This window comes from Nicotiana tomentosiformis, chromosome 8, assembly GCF_000390325.3.
Source record: "Nicotiana tomentosiformis chromosome 8, ASM39032v3, whole genome shotgun sequence".
Taxonomy (NCBI): Eukaryota; Viridiplantae; Streptophyta; class Magnoliopsida; order Solanales; family Solanaceae; genus Nicotiana; species Nicotiana tomentosiformis.
The window spans coordinates 136,971,512-136,989,704 of NC_090819.1; the positions used below are offsets into that span (position 1 = coordinate 136,971,512).

Genomic DNA, 18,193 nt, shown 5'->3' on the forward strand with positions numbered 1-18,193 from the left:
TGGGTGGGCGTTCGGGCAGTTCAGATTAGATATGAGAATTTCGATTTGGATTCGATTTTCGGATTGAAGAAATGACAATCTAAATCCAATCCAAATAAGTTCGGATTGGATCGGAATTTTTAAGTTCAATTTCGGATTAATCGGTTTAGATATTATGAATTTTCGGTTTTGAGCGTATAAGTTGAGACGTTTCTACTTTTTACAAAAAAATGAATATCCAAATGAAATACTCATGTTAAATTGCCCGAAAGGTTCCTCATTCTTGTCGCAATCATTCAAATAAAGTATTCAAGTAATGAAATTATTATATTCAATCTGAAATTCAAAATCAAATTCGTAATTTGAAAATCCAAAAAAAAAATTCAAAAAATTCAAATTTTGGATTTGCCCAAACTATGCCCACCCCTAGACATAAGTGAACCTAAAGTATTACGACGGGTAACATTGAAAAAATTCGGATAATAGAAGTGACGAAAAAATAAAGCCAGGGTTAAAGTGCACAACCCGAAACTCTTGAAGGAAGCTAACAAGCATTTCAGTGGATAGAATAAACTACCAAGTCAGCAAGAAACGGTCTTAACTCTTCACATCCGACAAATAGAAATGGCCACAACCATCCAAATTTCCAACTCCCTTATATTAACTTCCATTTGCTTGACCATTTCTTCAAAATTTCCCTATCATCACTCTCTCCTTCAATTCTCCCCAAAAACAAAAAATTCTTCGCCGGAAATAGCCATGCCGATGACGGATAATCAAGGATCATTCCTTAATCGGATAAGCATTCGCCGGAATCAAGTTTCCAATATGGAAAATAACCATGAACAAGACCTAGAAGACCTTGAACTTTTCCAAAAACACGTAGCTGATCGATTTTCCGATCTTTTACCAAACGACCCTTCATCTACTACAGATTCTCCAGCAAAAGATCAATCACCTCTCCTCTCAATTTCATGGTTTCGTAAATTGCTCGATGTTTTCCTATGTTGTGAGGCTGAATTTAAAGCCCTTGTCCTAATTGGACGTGACCCTGTTCAATTTTCGAAACCTCCATTGGACCGTCTTGTTCCTGATATCTTAGAACGTTCGATCAAGTCTCTTGATATTTGTAATGCTGTGACGCACGGGTTAGAACTCGTACGTCACTGGCAAAAGTTAGCTCAAATCGCTGTTACAGCGTTTGAGCAAAAGCCAATGGGCGACGGACAAGTGAGACGCGCGAAAAAGGCGCTGAACACGTTGCTTACATCAATGATGTTAGATGATAAAGAGAATAATTATCACGCAAAAGCTGCTGAGCGCACGTGGTCATTTGGCAGGCGTAGTGGTGGTGGTGGTGGTGCTGGGAATAATAATAAAGACAGAACTAACGGAACGTTTCGTTCCATGTCGTGGTCCGTGGCAAAATCGTGGTCCGCTTCGAAACAGATTCAGGCTATGGCCTCCAATCTCGTTGCGCCACGTGGCGGTGAGCCAACGGGGTTGGCGGTCCCGATTTATGCTATGGGCACGATTTTCGTGTTCGTTATGTGGGCCCTAGTGGCGGCGATTCCGTGTCAGGAACGGACAGGTCTGTTAACACATCTTCCATTGCCGAGGAATTTGAATTGGGGACAGGCTTTTATTGCACTGCAGGATAAAATCGCAGAGGAATGGAAGAAAAAGGAGAAAAAGGGAACGACTGGGTTATTGGATGAAATGCAGAAAATGGAGAAAGTGGCACAAAATTTGGTGGATTTCGCCGAAAATTTTCAGTTTCCGCTGGAGGAGGAGAAACTGGAAGAGGTGGCGGCGCAGGTGGCGGAGATGGCGGAGATATGCCGGAAAATGGGGGAAGGGCTAGCGCCGTTGCAGCAACAGATTAGGGAAGTGTTTCACAGGATTGTAAGGAGCAGAGCTGAAGTCCTTGATGTTCTTGATCAAATTGGTAAAATGTCAACACCAGTTCCATATTGACTTTAAAAAAAAAATCAATTTTACAATTTCCAACTGGGGATTGGGATTAGTTTATTTTGTTATTGTTTTTGGTTTTGTTCTATGCTGTTTACAGAGGAAAAATCTCTGTTTGCAAAAGGCTGACAAATATTTGTGATAATTCTTATACTATAATTCAAGTTTTTATTTGTTTCGTTCTATAAAAAGAAATGAACAGTAGATTGATTGTTTAGCAGAAATGTGACCATTGAGCTCTATTTGTTTGTTTCAAACTTTGGCGGAAAATTATGAGTTAACTAGTATACAATAACACACAAAATGAATTATAGAAAAAAAATTTAAAAATACAAGACATAAATGACACAAAGATTGTTGATTCTCAGAAGAATAAATACTTTGCTCACCGACTATATCATTAATAATAACAATTCCTGACAATAACCAATTTTAGAAATTTGAGAGCGAGAGGTAAAAGGTGACATATTATACAGTATTTCTAACTACAGCAATTACAACCGACCACTAAACCTTATTTGTCAACTTAAACTAGCCTGCACATATTCAAAATAGCAGTGCAATGCATCTTGTGACAAAATGAGCTAAACAAAGAAAAGACAAAAAAGCTAATTTTTTTTTGGATGTTTAATCGAAAAATGGATAAAAAATAATGAATCCTAGTCGTAGGAAAATGTTTAAAAGGCATGTTTTTCGGTAGTCCTTTTCTTTTGCGGGTAAGAGTTCACAATCAAAGTAGCTAGAATAATTTGTAAACGATTTGTTGATATGGGCTTTTTTCAAGTTACCAAGAAAAGTCGATCAAACAAGAATACAAGACATCCAGAAAAGCCACAGAGTTTTTCGTCTAATGAGAAGGAGCAACCAGTAAATAAAGTGTATAAAGAGCAAAAGAGGTTTAGCTTTAAATAACCGTAATAGGTTAAACTATACAAATTGTCTAAAAAATTTATATTATCAGTATATATAACTTAAGTCCTATAATTCATCAAACTACCAAGAAAGCTAAATCAGTCGGAAGGGAAGAGAGCGGAAGAGTTACAAAGTGTATCTTGTTGAGTGTATGAATAAAGTGATTGAAAGTTGATTAGCAGAAACAACCTATATATAAGGGTAACGACACTCTTAAAATAATCCATCTTATTGCTTAAGAAAACTAATTAAGAAGTCATGAACCAGCAGAAAGTTTTCTTGGTAGGCTTAATAAATTATATTTCTGCTAGTTCCTGATTCAACAAACTCAGCGGTCCCATTTAGCTTCTACTCTTTCCATTTCAATTTATGTGCGAAATTTAAGAAAAAATGAAGAATTTTGAAATTTGTGATCCTAAACAAATCAAAAAGGGGACAAAGTATTTATATGGTTATAAAAACTTCTCGTTAAGGCTAGAATTAGAAGTTTAACATAAATTATTTCCAAAATTAAAAATTGGTCATTCTTTTTGGAACAGACCAAAAGGAAATATGTTCACGTAAACTTGGAACCGGAACAGAAGAAGTAATAATAAAATATATGCGCCTGCTAGTTCATAATCCAAAGGGGCAAAATAGTAGGTTCCATTAAAATCTAAACCTAATGTTTCTTGAGAAGTTGGCTTGACTGGTATTCATTGTTTAATCAGCTCCCAAGTTGTGCAGATTGAGACACTTCGAAAGTAATCCTAATATTGTTATCTTTTGGTTCTTAATATTATGTTATTCGTTATATCTCCCTCGCTATATAACATGTTTGGCCGAGTTTTTCTAAAGCCAAAAATATATTTTTCTTTCCAAAAAAATATTTTTTTCCCTCAAAATTGAGGTGTTTAAAAAAGCTTTTGAAAAAAGTACTTTTGTATGGTCCCTAAATCAAAAAAGTCCAGTGAGTCTTTCATCGACATCAACTTTTTAAATTTACTTTCTTAATGCGAATAACCAAATAATTCAATCTTTTTTTTTTTTACGATTTTACTTTGTAATAGCATCATAATATACTAATTAAGATATGCCTAGTATAATTGATACTCTTAAGTATACTTTTCAATGATAGCTTACATTTTCTTTATATGTAATGAGTAGTGTTAGAGAAGAGCTCTATTTTACAATGCCAATTAAACACGCTGATTTACGCCTCGCCCTACACTAAGGAGACACCAAATATAAGTGACGTAGAGTTAGTGATTACATTGGCTAGTCAAAAGTATATATAAAAAATATATATAATATATAATATATGAATATACAAAAATATATATTTTATGTTGCTAAAAATATACATTTTTTACAAATTTTTATATTATTAGTGTGATTTAACTTGTGATAGTAGGTTATTTATTATTTATTGAGTTAGTTGTAATAGGCATGTAAGATATAATATAGGCATTTTTAACTGAGATTGTGAATTTGTAAAATAGAATATGAATGAAAAACCCCATGTTTTAAAAATAGAAATAGTAATGTATGCATCTCTAAATTTGTCTTCATACAATAGACTAGCTCGCACCCATTTCTATTTTCTGGCATCTGCGATTTCATCTTCAACACTGACGCAATTTCAGAAAGATAAGCGTCTCTTCTGTCCTACCTACGAGTCAATCACGACTTTTCTCTATTGTCGCGACGTTTCGGCCATCTCTAGAGCCAGAATCAGAGTCCTAGAGCCAATTGACACCAATAATTAATCAGTACATGTTAATATTTAATTATTAATTTCAGATCACTTTTTATCCCTATGTCTTCAGGTCTTTAACCTTCCTCAATCTGCTCATCGCTTCAAATATCTCTCTCTGAATCCTAAAGTTTGAGCTCTTTTATTTTCATTTATTATTGTAGTTGCAGTTCAAAGATTAATGGCGACCATGCCCAATACGATGCCGTTTAAGCAAGGTCTTTCACTCTGGTGTCCTCAATCAGCTTCGTTAAATCGAATTCCTCGGATTACTTCTAGGAGCTTCCGGAGAAGTTACGTTGCAGCGGCTTCTTCATTCGCTAACGAGAATCGAGAGTGAGTATCACTTGTCGAATTCACTTCTGAGCAAATAAATGATACTCTCGAGTTTGATTTTTGATGTTTTTAAATGAGTGAATAATTTGGTGAATTTGAAATGTGGATGATTGTATTTGTAGGTATGTGGTAGTGGGAGGAGGAAACTCAGCTGGATATGCAGCTAAAACTTTTGTTGAACATGGACAAGCTAATGGAAAGCTCTGCATTGTGACCAAAGAGGTAATTTTGGTTAAGTTATTTCCATCTCCGAGTAATTATATACTACAACAGAGTAGGAGTATTATACTTAAGTTTTTACTACAATTATATTTTGTTGATGAAATTTGTATGTTAGTGTAGAGATAACAAAAACAAAAACAACAACAACAACAACAACTATGCCTCAATCTCAAAAAGGTTGCAGTTAGGCTAATGAATCCTACTGACCATGTTACTCCATTAGCTTTTCCGAGTAATTATTTATTAAAGTTTCAAGCTTTTGTGGCCAAATGGTATTAAAAATTTGTGCCTCTAGGGCTTTGGTCCAATGTCAAAGTAGTACGATGCACATACAAGGAGTTTGAAACCTTGCTATGGAACAATGTTGGTAGTGGAGGGGTAGAGTGGTAGGCCTATTTTTCTTAAGTTTCTAGGTCTGAAACAACATTTTCAATAAAAAACAAAGGAAAGTATTTAAGTGTTTAGTGCATTGGTATTTTGTATGTTGGTATAGAGATTTAGAGAAACCATAGTGTTAGAGAACTCCTAATTATTATTTTTTGGTTATTGAAATACAAATTCTTGAGTAATGAAAAGGATCCAAATGGAGGGGATTGGATATAAAGGATTTATGTAGCCGACCTGAACTAGTTTGAGACTGAGGCATAATAGTTATTTTTGATACTTTGTAATGATTATTCAAATGACTCACATTTAAATAGTTGTGTCTTTTAAGCAATTATTGTAGTTGAAGATGTATAAAGGAATCTGATTGGTTGGATGCTCGCAATGTTAGATTTAAGGTTTGTTACTTTGCTCGTGTTGGTTTGTTTTGAAATAATTTCCTTTTCGTAATGCAGCCATATGCACCATATGAACGTCCAGCATTAACTAAAGCATATTTGTTTCCAACAGACAAAAAGCCAGCACGTTTACCGGTGAGCTTTAGTTAGTTTTATGTAGCATGGTTTGGAAACATTTGTAGCTTCTCTGTTATTGTCAATACCAAATTTCTGCATTTGATGAGAAATACCATGTAACTCTATTATTTTAGGGCTTTCATACTTGCGTTGGCTCTGGTGGTGAGAGGCAAACTCCTGATTGGTACAAGGAACAAGGGGTAGAGGTACTGCATTTTTGTATATTGTGTTGCCACTTGTACAAGTATGATGTAATTGTGACTTTTTTTTTGGTTTACTCAAACGAAAGCAAGGTAAATCTATTGAAAATTTGATAATATATGTACTAGTTAGGGATTCTAGGACAATTTGAGAGGAAACACGATCTCATTTTGTTCTTATTTTATTCCATTATTCAGCTCCAGCATTCTATATGTCAGGTAAGTCTAATTGAAGATAAACATTTACCTTTTTGCAGATGTTATATGAAGATCCTGTAACAGGAATTGATGTAGAAAAGCAAACTCTGACAACCAATTCTGGAAAGTTGCTCAAGTATGGTACCCTTATTATTGCAACCGGATGTACAGCATCCAGGTAACCGTGCTTGCTGTACTAGAGTGCTGCTGATCTGAAACTGTTACTATTTATTTTGCAATAGGAATTCTGGATAGAGGAGAGATCAGAATTTACACTCATCCAGTTGCGCCTTGGTCCAATCAGAAAATGGACCAGGAAAAGATTTTTTCCCCCTTGAATAAACATCATATTCTCTATTTACTGTATTATTATGCCCTCCAAACCTGATTAAACTATCAAATACAGAATAATTTAGTGATTAATTGTCTTCAGATTTCCTGAGAAGATTGGTGGAAGTTTGCCTGGGGTACACTATATTCGGGATGTGGCTGATGCTGATTCATTAATATCCTCACTGGTAAGATCACCCTCATTTTATGCTTATAATTGGTCTTTTAAAATTTAAAGATACATCCCATAACTTTTGAATATGGGTGGTTTTCTGGAGTTATATGACTGATATTATTCCTAATCTATGTTATTTTATTTTAGGGGAAAGCAAAAAAGCTTGTAGTTGTTGGTGGTGGCTATATAGGAATGGAAGTTGCTGCAGCTGCTGTGGCCTGGAAACTTGATACAACTGTGAGTTCTCTTAAATGCTTCTTTTCACTTTTGTAAGTAAGAAATGCTGTTTGTGAGAAAAAGAAAATAAGAAACGTTAATCCACGAACCATACTTACCTGCTCCGTTCGTAAAACTAAGTTGCACATTTGGTAGAAAAATTACCATAGAACTATAGAAGCAAAACCTGTTGATGACAACATAAGGAATAATAACATGTGAAGTTCCGAAAGTTATGTTTTATTCTACAAGTCAAAAGAAGTCCATGTCCTTTCTCGTACTAATGAGTCCTCTGCTCAAAGAGTTATCTGAAGCATAATATCCCAGTTTATTATCTTAAAATGAAGCATTTGATTTTCTTATCCCCGGTAAGGAGGTGCGAGCGGCTGGCTTTGGTGGGTGCGAGGAGAGGTAGAGGGCGGCCTAAGAAGTATTGGGGAGAGGTGATCAAGCAGGGCATGGCGAGCCTTCAGATTACCGAGGACATGGCCCTAGACAGGAAGTTGTGGAGGTCGAGCATTAGGGTCGTAGGTTAGGAGGTAGTTGTGCATATTTTTACGGCGCGCTAGAGTGAGGCTAGTCTGTTAGGGTTTTGTCTTAGACTGTAAGTGGTTAATGTTGAGTTCACATTACTCTTTCGTTCCTCTTAGTGCCGGGCTTTATCTACTGGTTATTGTTTTTCTTTTCATCTATGTTCTTGTGATGCTGTTATTTCTTTCTAAGTTTTTTATGGATGGTACTGATATATTGTCTCTTTTTGTCTTCTTGAGCCAAGGGTCTATCGGTAACAGCCTCTCTACCCCTCGGGGTAGGGGTAAGGTCACACTACCCTCCCCAGACCCCACTAGTGGGATTTCACTGGGTTGTTGTTGTTGTTGTTTAAAGTTTAAAACTTGCCTGCATTTGAATATGGTACCAGTATACACCTGCTTTTACTAACTTTGTTGGGAACATAGATAATTTTCCCAGAAGAGCATCTTTTGCCAAGATTGTTCACTCCTTCTCTTGCCCAAAAGTATGAGCAACTCTACCAAGACAACGGTGTCAAATTCGTCAAGGTTCTCCTCCTTTCTCCTCTCTAGTTCTGTTTTCAGTCAACCTCCTTTCTCAACCCATTTTATAAGCTTCTAATTGAATTTTATCTTTCCCCAGGGTGCTAAGATAAAACATCTAGAATCTGGTCCAGATGGCCGGGTAGCTGCAGTTAAGCTTGAGGATGGATCAAGTATAGAGACAGACACGGTACAACAACGATTACTCATGTTCTTCAAAGTTTTTATTTAACGAGAATTGGAGTACCTCGTATGATTGTGCAGCTAAAGAAGTCGAAGAGCTCAAGTCATTTGCATATCCTTTATGAATTTGCAGGTCGTTATTGGTATTGGAGCAAAACCTGCTGTCAGTCCATTTGACACGGTTGGCTTAAACAACACTGTTGGTGGAATTGAGGTTAGCACTCTATTTATCTCTTTGTTAGGATTTCTCAAATTGGGGACTTCCCAAATATAGATAAACACTCTCCTAACTGGAAATGGGTTATGATCTTCCACCAAAACATGATATGCTATAAGTTGGAATGGTGAATCAACAAATCAAAGTAATACTTACCTTAAAGTTTATTATCAGTTTACTTATCAGTTCTGGACAGGATCTCACTCTAGCTGGTTTATTCTGTTAAGATTCAAATTTATGTCCTTACATGTTTTTCTTCATCTGTAAGGTTCTATGAAGTACATTAGTTGTATTGTCTTGAAGTCTTAACTACATCTGAAAGTAGGCATAGTCTAGTACATCAGAAGGTAGGCAGTAAATTTTGTTCCTGTCCACGAGTCGAAACTATTCATCTTCAGAGCAAATTGCTCCAACTCATACTTGAGCTATTGTTTTGTTACAAATGCACACATGTAAATCTTTTGAATTTGTTTGTTTCCTCTGATTAGCCAAAAAAGAAAAAAAGAAAGGAAAGAGGCAAAAGAAACTTCCCTTTTTCGAAGAAGTCATTTCAGTTTCCCTCAATTGAAGGTGAGAGGATTGTATATGGTTTATTACTCCTGATCATCAGAGCTCTTTTTGTTTTTTGACAATGGCTGTATGTAGTAATACCAATGAAGAAATTGGTTTCAGGATTAAAAGAGGATATTTTAATTGTGTCTAGATGATATTAACTCTTCTGTAACTTCAGTCCTTTTAATGTTGTTTCTGGGCAAAGCTGAGAAATCTGACTAGAATGAAGGTGCTTCTTTCTGTTAACATACCTTAAGAAAGCAAGAGCTTGATTGTTCCTAGTAATGATTGCACTTCAATTTTAAAATTCAGGTGGACGGCCAGTTCCGTACAAGCATACCTGGAATCTTTGCCATTGGAGATGTTGCAGCATTTCCATTGAAGGTTAGATCTTCTGACTAACTCTATACATTTTTTATATTTGTGTAATGAGTTGACCGATGCTAACCATGCACATGCAGATATACAACCGAATTGCACGTGTGGAGCACGTTGACCATGCTCGTAAATCTGCACAGCATTGTATTAAATCATTGCTAACTGCACATACGCACACGTAAGCTAATCCAAGTTCAGTTCATAATCACGGATAAGCTTCTTTTCAATTGAATCTTCCTAAATGTTGTATTGTTTGCTGAATGCAGGTATGACTATTTACCATACTTCTACTCGAGGGTTTTTGAATATGAAGGAAGCCCTAGGAAAGTATGGTGGCAGTTCTTTGGGGACAGCGGTAAACATATTTTTGCTGCTTTTGTTGATCATTTTCAAAGACTGTTATACTTCATGTGAAAATAATTCCATAGCTGGTATTAATTATACCATCCTGTGAACAGTTGGGGAGACTGTTGAAGTTGGGAATTTTGATCCAAAGGTTGCAACTTTTTGGATTGACTCTGGTATGTACTCTATTCCTTCTTTTTGAGTGCATTTGGTTGTGTAGGTTTATTTTTCTTTCCATTTCCTATCTTTTTAAGTTGTACTTCAAAAAGGTGATTCTAATAAATACAAGGCAAAAGAAGAGTGACATAAACATACATCTTCTTGCAGGTAAGCTGAAGGGAGTTCTTCTCGAAAGTGGGAGCCCTGAGGTATGCACTCTTCGAAGGATGTTCTCATGTCAAATTTAGCAGTTATCTATAATGGTCTATATCCGTATATATGCAAGCTGCATAAATGTCTAGATATAGAGCCATCAAAATATTTTCCTTTCGCCTCACTCTTGACCTTTAAAACTGTTACTCTAAAAACCTAACAGGGAAAGAAAAGAAAAAGAAAGGTGACTTGTCGAGGAAGCGTCTGTGTTCAATTTTGTCACCAAGAAAGTGATCATTTGTGCCATACCAAAATTTTCTGGGTTTAGAAAGTCGTCTGGTTTTTACCTTCTGACTGGACAGTAAAATGAGTACCTCTAAAATCAATGTGGATAATATATAAAGTATGAGAGATGAAAATATTCTATTGCAAACTGAAATTTAAGCTAATTCAGTCACAATTGTGCTTGTGTATGTGTGTCGTACGCATGATGTATTGTTTATATCACTGCTAATCACATTGCTCTGTGTTGTAAAGATTGCTATGGTTTCCTAACATAGCCATCACTTCAATGTACAAAAGTTTTCCTCTGCTTTTGCTTATCATGTGTTAGGATTCCGTGAACAATTATTTTCCTTAATGACGTTACGGTCATTCTTAAGATCACTTATATGCTACTTAAACCATATAACAGTACCAGTCACTTATCTTTTCTTGAATATGGAATTTGGGTTCAAATATACTCGTACCACGATATAAATACTTCATCTGGGGAAGGAGTCATACATGTGCTCACCAGTTGAAGGAAGCTCAGAAAAAATTAGGGAAGTTCAATGGTAGAGTTGGTTGATAGTTTCAACTGGCTGGAGTTCTAAAAAATTGGATTCTGTTACTGCACGGACGAATAATGTTTTGGGGACTCCTTAGATGTCAAAAGATCAAAAGACTTGGCTTGTTCTATCATGTTATCAGCTTTGAATTAAATGTTAAGCTCCAGCAATAGATAAAATCATACTATAATAACATAAAGGCTTCGTCACATGAACGTTACATCATTGCTTGAAGCACTTGCATCTTCACCACAAACCACTGCCCCCCTCCTTCCTTCCTGAAACAGCATTATAAACATGAAAAGTGCATCGATCAACTTTATTTTTCCTAGAAGTTCATTGGTTTTCTGAACTATTGCACAATGAACAATATGGTATTAATATTCTTCTCATTTATACTGTCTGTATTGTTATTCCGATCTTAGATGACCTTTCTGAAAGAGAAATGAATATAAGTTTGTCCCCTACCTAGAAAGGCAAGATTTTGCTTAATTTCTCTCCTATTACTGTCTCATCATTCAGTGAAACTTGATTAGTCTTATGATATCTGAAATTTATAACTGGATTGCATGTTTCTACTGTTGACTGGAAAATATATGATGTGAAACTGATAGTTCTTAACGATCATTTCAGGAATTCCAACTTCTCCCAAAACTTGCACGGAGTCAGCCTTCTGTTGACAAAAGCAAACTTCAAAATGCATCCTCAGTGGAAGAGGCATTAGAAATCGCTCAAGCTTCCTTATAGTAATATGGCGTTCTTAATAACTTTTTTTTTTTCCAGATAACCAATTTCCCATGCCTCCAATATATAGTAATACCAATTTGGCCATTTCCCCAGGCTGTTATTATATTTGAGAGAGTAAGAGAGAGAGAGAGAGAGAGAGAGAGAGAGAGAGAGAGAGAGAGAGAGAGAGAGAGAGAGCGGCATACCGAAAAAAGATTTAAACTCTTGTTACGCTAACCATCATCCATTTCTTCTCCGATGATGCTTGCCTGGAGTGCAGCGAGCTTGTTATTCTGAGTATATTGGATTTGACAATAAGAATGTCATAGGAAAATTGGTTTGAAACATAAATTGAAATTGTCTTCTATCTTATTGATAACGTGGATAATTTAAGTTCTATGCTTTCACCTTGATATTCAAGTGCCTCAAGAAGGCTCTATACCCAAATAAAATTTGACTTGTTTGCCTATGATTCCTCTATCATTCTGCTGTAATGCTTCTAACTATGATACTGTCTCCACAACTGTGATACTGATCTAACTAATTTAAGATTGAGACATAGAGAATGGACATGTTAGTTGTACATTAATACCTGTAGGCATATAAATTTTATTGGAATTAAATCCGTAAAATAATTTGGATTATATTTTAAATTCAAGATATATCAGTTCAAATAAATTTATTGGACTAATATAATTGGATTAGTTATATAAGTCCAACATATATGGATTAAATAAATAAGTTTTAATCAATTGAGCTAACCTATTTAATTGAGCTAAAGTGATGAGCCCATTTCATTAAGCCCAAGATATCATATTCCTAGAGGCCCAGTTTGGTGTCACGTGTCAAATGATGTGGCACGCCAAGTTAAACGAAAGAGCCAATATGATTGTGTCACATGTCAAAAATGACAAGGCATGCCAAGCCAAATTAAAAGACCAATGAAATTGCGCCACATGTGTAAGTGACATATTCTGGCCAATCAAATGCGGCAATGTCACACTTCAATTTGATTGGTCGGAAAGAGTTTGTTCTTATCATAACTTTTCACTTCTACAACTATAAATATGGGTCTTCATAACCCAGAAAAGGACCAGAAGTTATAACAAGAAGCAAGAAAGAGCTCGTGGATCAAACGCTGCAAATTCCTCCATAAGTTTCAAGCTTCAAGCAATCAAGTTCAAGTTCAACAAATCAAGTTCAAGCTCAAGAACGAAGAACAAATCAAGATTCAAGGAGTACGAGTTCAAATTAAAGTTCGTGCTAGTTGAATTCAAGATCATCGTTCGCGACAACAAACTACATATTCAATTTAAGCTCAAAGGCCCTTGGATTTATTTACAATTGAAAAGAAGAATCAGATGATTCATTATTTAAAATAAAATACTACGACTGTTGCGATATTTTCGGTCTTGATTTTATTTTTTCGACGCAATTTATTGTCTACAAATTCTGGCACGCCCAGTGGGACAATCTCTACCTCCCATCTCAACTTTTCAAATCACCTAAGTTCAAGAACATTGAAATGACTTCAAAGAAAATCAACTCCAGCTCGACTTCCACCAAGGCTACTAATTCCAGGTTCTATGCTGATGTGGAAAGCATCCTCGATGTTACTTTTGGAAGCTTTGGACCAGTAACGAGGAGAAAAGAAAGTTCGTTAGGACAACAAGCACCCCATGTGCCGTCCGCATCAACCCCTGTTTTCGGATCTTCATACTCAAAAGGAGCAAGATCTTCCACAAACGCACCCGAAGGAGGAAGTGATGTTGTTGAAAGATCAAGAAACCTCTCCGGATCCAAGCACTCTGTTGTGAAGGAAACTGATGATGCTTCAAGTGATGGATCCTCCCCACTTACACAACATAGCGTGAACCAATCGAGGATCAATTTGTGTGACAATCCATGCTACTCTCCATCGTCCACGACAATCATGCAAGCCATGGTGACAAACACTTCATCTGCGGAGGAGCAGTTGGCAAACTTGACGAAAGCAATCGTTGGCTTGACCAAGTGCATGCAAAATCAAGATGCTAGAATCGACAAGCTAACAGATAGGGTGGGAATCTTGATAAAAGAAGAATCCATTCACGCATCTGGCAAGCTCCCAGAAGTTCAAGAGAGTGATTATCCCCCAAGACAAGTAGCATCCGCTAAAGCTATCCCTGTCTCATCTGAAGGGATGATTCCAATCGATCAATTGAAGGAACCATTAAGAGTAAGTATGAAGTTGCTGCCAAGTCCTCCCTTACATATGCAAATCCATACACTGCCAGGGTCGATATGTTGAAGATGCATACTGGCTATCAACCTCCAAAGTTTCAACAGTTTGATGGTAAAGGTAATCCAAAGCAATATGTGGCACACTTAGTTGAGATGCGTAACAATGCTAGGACTTATAGAGATTACCTCGTCAAGCAGTTTGTCCGCTTGCTAAAAGGAAATGCTTTTGACTGGTACACAAACCTCGAGGCTGGATCTATTGATAGCTGGGATCAACTAGAGCAAGAGTTCCTCAATCGTTTTTATAGCACGAGACGTATCGTGAGTATGATAGAACTTACAAATACTCGTCAACGAAAGAGTGAACCAGTTATCAACTTTATCAATCGTTGGAGGAATGCAAGCCTCAACTGCAAAGAGAGGCTTAGTGAAGCTTCTGGCATAAAGATATGTATACAAGGTATGCATTGGGGACTCCGCTACATCTTGCAAGGTATCAAGTATAGCACATTTGAAGAACTCACGACTCGTCCCCATGACATGGAGTTAAGCATGGCCTTCGCTGGAAACGAAAGGCTGCCTATCTTTGAGCCTCGCAAAGGGAACGACAAGCAAGAAGTCAGGAAATGGAGCAAGTTTGTACCCAGGTCTGAAAACAAATAAGTTATGAATGTCAACACATCACCTCCGAAGTTCACAACAAAGGTGAGCAAGAAGCAGAGTACGAAATCCATTTCTTTTCAAGATAAACCAAGTGGGAAGTTGACTCTAAAAGAAATGCAAGAGAAGGAGTACCCATTTTTGGATTCTGATGTGCCAGCAATTTTTGAAGAACTGCTCGAGTTAAATCTCCTTGAGCTTCCAGAGATGAAGCGGCCAAATGAAGCTGGTAAAACGAACGACCCAAATTACTGCAAATACCATCGACTTGTGAGCCTCCCTCTAGAGAAGAGGACAAAGTTATGGACTTGGCTCGTGAAAAGAAGATCGTGCTTGAAGATGAGAAAACAAGTGCAAACCAAGTCTCTATTATCTTTGGCTCATTCAGTCCTGATGAATTAAGTGGTTTTAAAGAAAGTAAAGATGGAGAATTACTGGAGAACAATAAAGTTGAAGTCGATCAACCTGATGATGATGAAGGTTGGACATTGGTGACTCGTCGTAGGCGCCATAAAAGGAGCCCACAAAAAGAATCAATAGAACAACCAACAAGGAAAATGATGGTAAAAGGACCAAGGAAACAGAATCCAGTTAGGCGTTTGAAGAAAGCAAAAGTGGAGGCGCACCACCCTCAAAAGCCACGACATCCAGTGACCTTGGAGGATTTCTTGCCATGTTGGTTCCGCATGAAGATTTCCCATGATGGTATTGAGGACTCTTGTTGCAATGCTGATAAAGGGGAAGAAAAGGCTGATGACTTACCGTTGGCACCATCTTCATGTCACGACCCAAAACTAACCTTGTCGTGATGGCGCCTATCGTGGAACTAGGTAAGCCGACTCATTTCCAAAACAAACCGATATATTCATTTCAAAGATAATTTCAAGGTAAAAACCTCCATTTAAAGAGTTCATATCAAAGAAAAATAGAAGTGCGGAAAAGAAAAACCCGACATCGGGGTGTCACTAGTCATGAGCACATATTACAATTTGTCTAACAATATCAAGGCTAACTTAGCCCGAAAAATGTCTAAATACAACTAGAGGAAGATAAGAGGGAGAAGAGCAGGGGCTGCGATCGCCAAACAACTACCTTACTATCTCCAAGAAAACCTGTAACCAGAACACTCAATAACCGCTACCGTGTCCAGCTACACCTGAATCTGCACACAAGGTGCAGGGAGTAACGTGAGTATGCCAACTCAGTAAGTAACAACAATAAATAAAGACTGAGTAGTAGTGACGAGCAATAAAGCATGTAACGTTCATATCAGGAAATCTCAGCAAAATACCACATGCTTTTAAAAATCAGGCTTTGAATCAAACATCTCGTTTAAACCCAGTTCCAGTAAAAATCATTTTAAAGACATTTTTCCAACGGTTTTTCAAACAAAGGATCAATGCAAAGGTGAGCAAAAATTGATGAAATCATAAACAGCCACTCGGGCAGACCTCACAGTCACTCGTGCCACTCGGACATACCTCACAATCACTCTTGCCACTCGGGTATACCTCACAATCACTCTTGCCACTCGGGCATACCTCACAATCACTCTTGCCTCCCAGTCACTCAGCACTCGGCACTCGCACTCAGTAGGTACCTGCGCTCAGTGGGGGTGTGTACAGACTCCGGAGGGGATCCTTCATCCCAAGCGCTATAATCTGCACGGACAAATCACGTGCGATAATAATAAAGTATGCTGCAGGCGGGCAGCCCCGATCCACACTCATCCTCACAAATCAGGCCCTCGGCCTCACTTAGTCACAAGTATGCTGCAGGCGGGCAGCCCCGATCCACACTCATCTTCACAAATCAGGCCCTCGGCCTCACTCAGTCACAAGTATGCTGTAGGCGGCAACCCCGATCCACACTCATCCTCACAAATCAGGCCCTTGGCCTCACTCAGTCATAAATATCTCAAGCCACTCGGGCATTTCAGTAAAACAGGGCATTCAGCCCAAAACATTTATATGCATCAAAATAGAGTCATAAAACTGAGTTATGCAGTAACCAAGTATAAACATGACTGAGTATAGATTTTTTATCGAAAACAATGAGAAGATGATACGAAACAGCCCCTAAGGGTCCAAACAACATTAGTGCAAGGCCCAAACATGGCATTCAACCCAATTTACATAAAAATCTTTCTAAATCATATAAGTATCAATGGTTTCAACAAAGTATGCAACTTTACAGTTGCTACGGGGCAGACCAAGTCACAAATCTCCAACAGTGCACGCCCGTCACCTAGCATGTGCGTCACTTCAAAATAATAGAATGATACAAAATTCGGGGTTTCATACCCTCAGGACTAGATTTACAATCGTTACTTACCTTAACAATGCTAAAATCCTACTCCGGGATGCCCTCATCTATGGAATCGGTCTCCAAAAGCTCTGAATCTATCCATAATCAGAATAATACTATCAACATAAGCTAAAGAATCGAATTCCAACGGAAAACTACATAAATAGGCCAAAAAATCCGAAATCGGCCAAAATCCGGCCCCGGGACCATGTCTCGAAGCTAGTCAAAAATGGCATAATAATAATCCTCGTTCTCTCCCGAGTCTAACCATATAAAATTCATCAAATTCCGACATCAACTCGACCCTCAAATCTTCAATTAAAGTCTTGAAGATTTCTACCATTTTCAACCCAATCTATACCCATTTGAACTCAACAATCTTTCCATAAACCTTATTGATATGTATAAATGATACTATTACACCCAAGAATCATACTCTTAATCACCCATCTTTACCTAAACTAGAAATTGAAGACTAGGGGTTAGAACCTTACCTCTTAGGTGAAGATCTTGTGATATTTCCTTGTTGGACTTCAAAGCTTGAACAAGATCTTGATGAACAAAGTACTTGAGCTTCTTTCTCTCTCTAGAACACTCTCCCTTCTGACTAAAAATATCAGATTTTTGCTCCAAAATGAGCTTCAAGGCTTATTTATCGAAGTTGGGTCGGGTTATAACAATAAAAGAATGGATACTCAAAATAATTCCGGACCAGGCGACAGGCCTGGCCTCGCCAGGCTAAAGCCTGGTTATACCTGGATTTTGGCTGGCCTCACCAGGCTAAAGCCTGGTATTACACCTGGCCTCGCCAGGCTAAAGCCTGGTCTTACACCCGGCCTCGCAAGCTCTGTAGCGAGCTACAGGACAGTCTTTGTGTATTTGATCATAACTTCTTGTAGGTATATCCGAATGATGAACGATTTGAAGCGTTAGTAACTAGACTCAAGGGGCTTTAAATTTATAGGTAGATCACCTCATAAGTCATTATAGTTTGGTAGCAGAATACGTTTTAAATAGGATCTTGTGCGAACTCACTTGAAACTTTAGTCTTATGAAATTTCCAAACTTCTCGATACCCATCCGAAATCATCCCGAGCCCCTCGGGACCTCAACCAATAATTCAAACAAGTCATATATCAACATACAAACTTAGTAGAACCTTCGAATCACTTAAAAAAACATCCAAACACCAAATCATCCTCAGATTGAAGCCTAAGAACTTCTAAATTTCCAAT

The 18,193-nt window shown here is 37.5% G+C and overlaps 2 protein-coding genes across 3 annotated transcripts; both read left to right on the forward strand.

The window, feature by feature from the left end:
* Positions 1 to 629: 629 nt before the first annotated feature.
* On the forward strand, positions 630 to 2,174 carry LOC104113492 (protein ROH1A). The gene has a single exon (XM_009623668.4). The coding sequence runs from the start codon at positions 739 to 741 to the stop codon at positions 1,954 to 1,956; it is 1,218 nt and encodes a 405-aa protein (XP_009621963.2). The 5' UTR covers positions 630 to 738; the 3' UTR covers positions 1,957 to 2,174.
* A 2,230-nt stretch (positions 2,175 to 4,404) lies between these two features.
* LOC104113490 (monodehydroascorbate reductase, chloroplastic/mitochondrial) lies at positions 4,405 to 12,181 on the forward strand. Of its 2 annotated transcripts, none has more exons than XM_009623666.4 (17): positions 4,405 to 4,670; positions 4,762 to 4,933; positions 5,056 to 5,155; positions 5,995 to 6,072; positions 6,189 to 6,260; positions 6,512 to 6,630; positions 6,886 to 6,970; positions 7,105 to 7,194; positions 8,130 to 8,231; positions 8,326 to 8,415; positions 8,542 to 8,622; positions 9,490 to 9,561; positions 9,639 to 9,733; positions 9,822 to 9,910; positions 10,014 to 10,076; positions 10,228 to 10,268; positions 11,676 to 12,181. In XM_009623666.4, the coding sequence occupies exons 1-17, from the start codon at positions 4,661 to 4,663 to the stop codon at positions 11,787 to 11,789; spliced, it is 1,473 nt and encodes a 490-aa protein (XP_009621961.1). In that variant the 5' UTR covers positions 4,405 to 4,660; the 3' UTR covers positions 11,790 to 12,181. The 2 variants fall into 2 exon arrangements, with proteins under 2 accessions (XP_009621961.1, XP_009621962.1); XM_009623667.4 differs by having other exon boundaries at positions 4,405 to 4,613.
* Positions 12,182 to 18,193: the final 6,012 nt, after the last annotated feature.

Excerpts from the sequence above, each read along its gene's own strand:
- LOC104113492 (XM_009623668.4), top strand. The coding sequence starts at position 739 with ATGCCGATGACGGATAATCAAGGATCATTCCTTAATCGGATAAGCATT.
- LOC104113490 (XM_009623666.4), top strand. Across the intron at positions 8,416-8,541 it reads CAAGTATAGAGACAGACACG|GTCGTTATTGGTATTGGAGC; the intron begins GTACAACAACGA and ends ATGAATTTGCAG. Across the intron at positions 10,077-10,227 it reads AACTTTTTGGATTGACTCTG|GTAAGCTGAAGGGAGTTCTT; the intron begins GTATGTACTCTA and ends ATCTTCTTGCAG.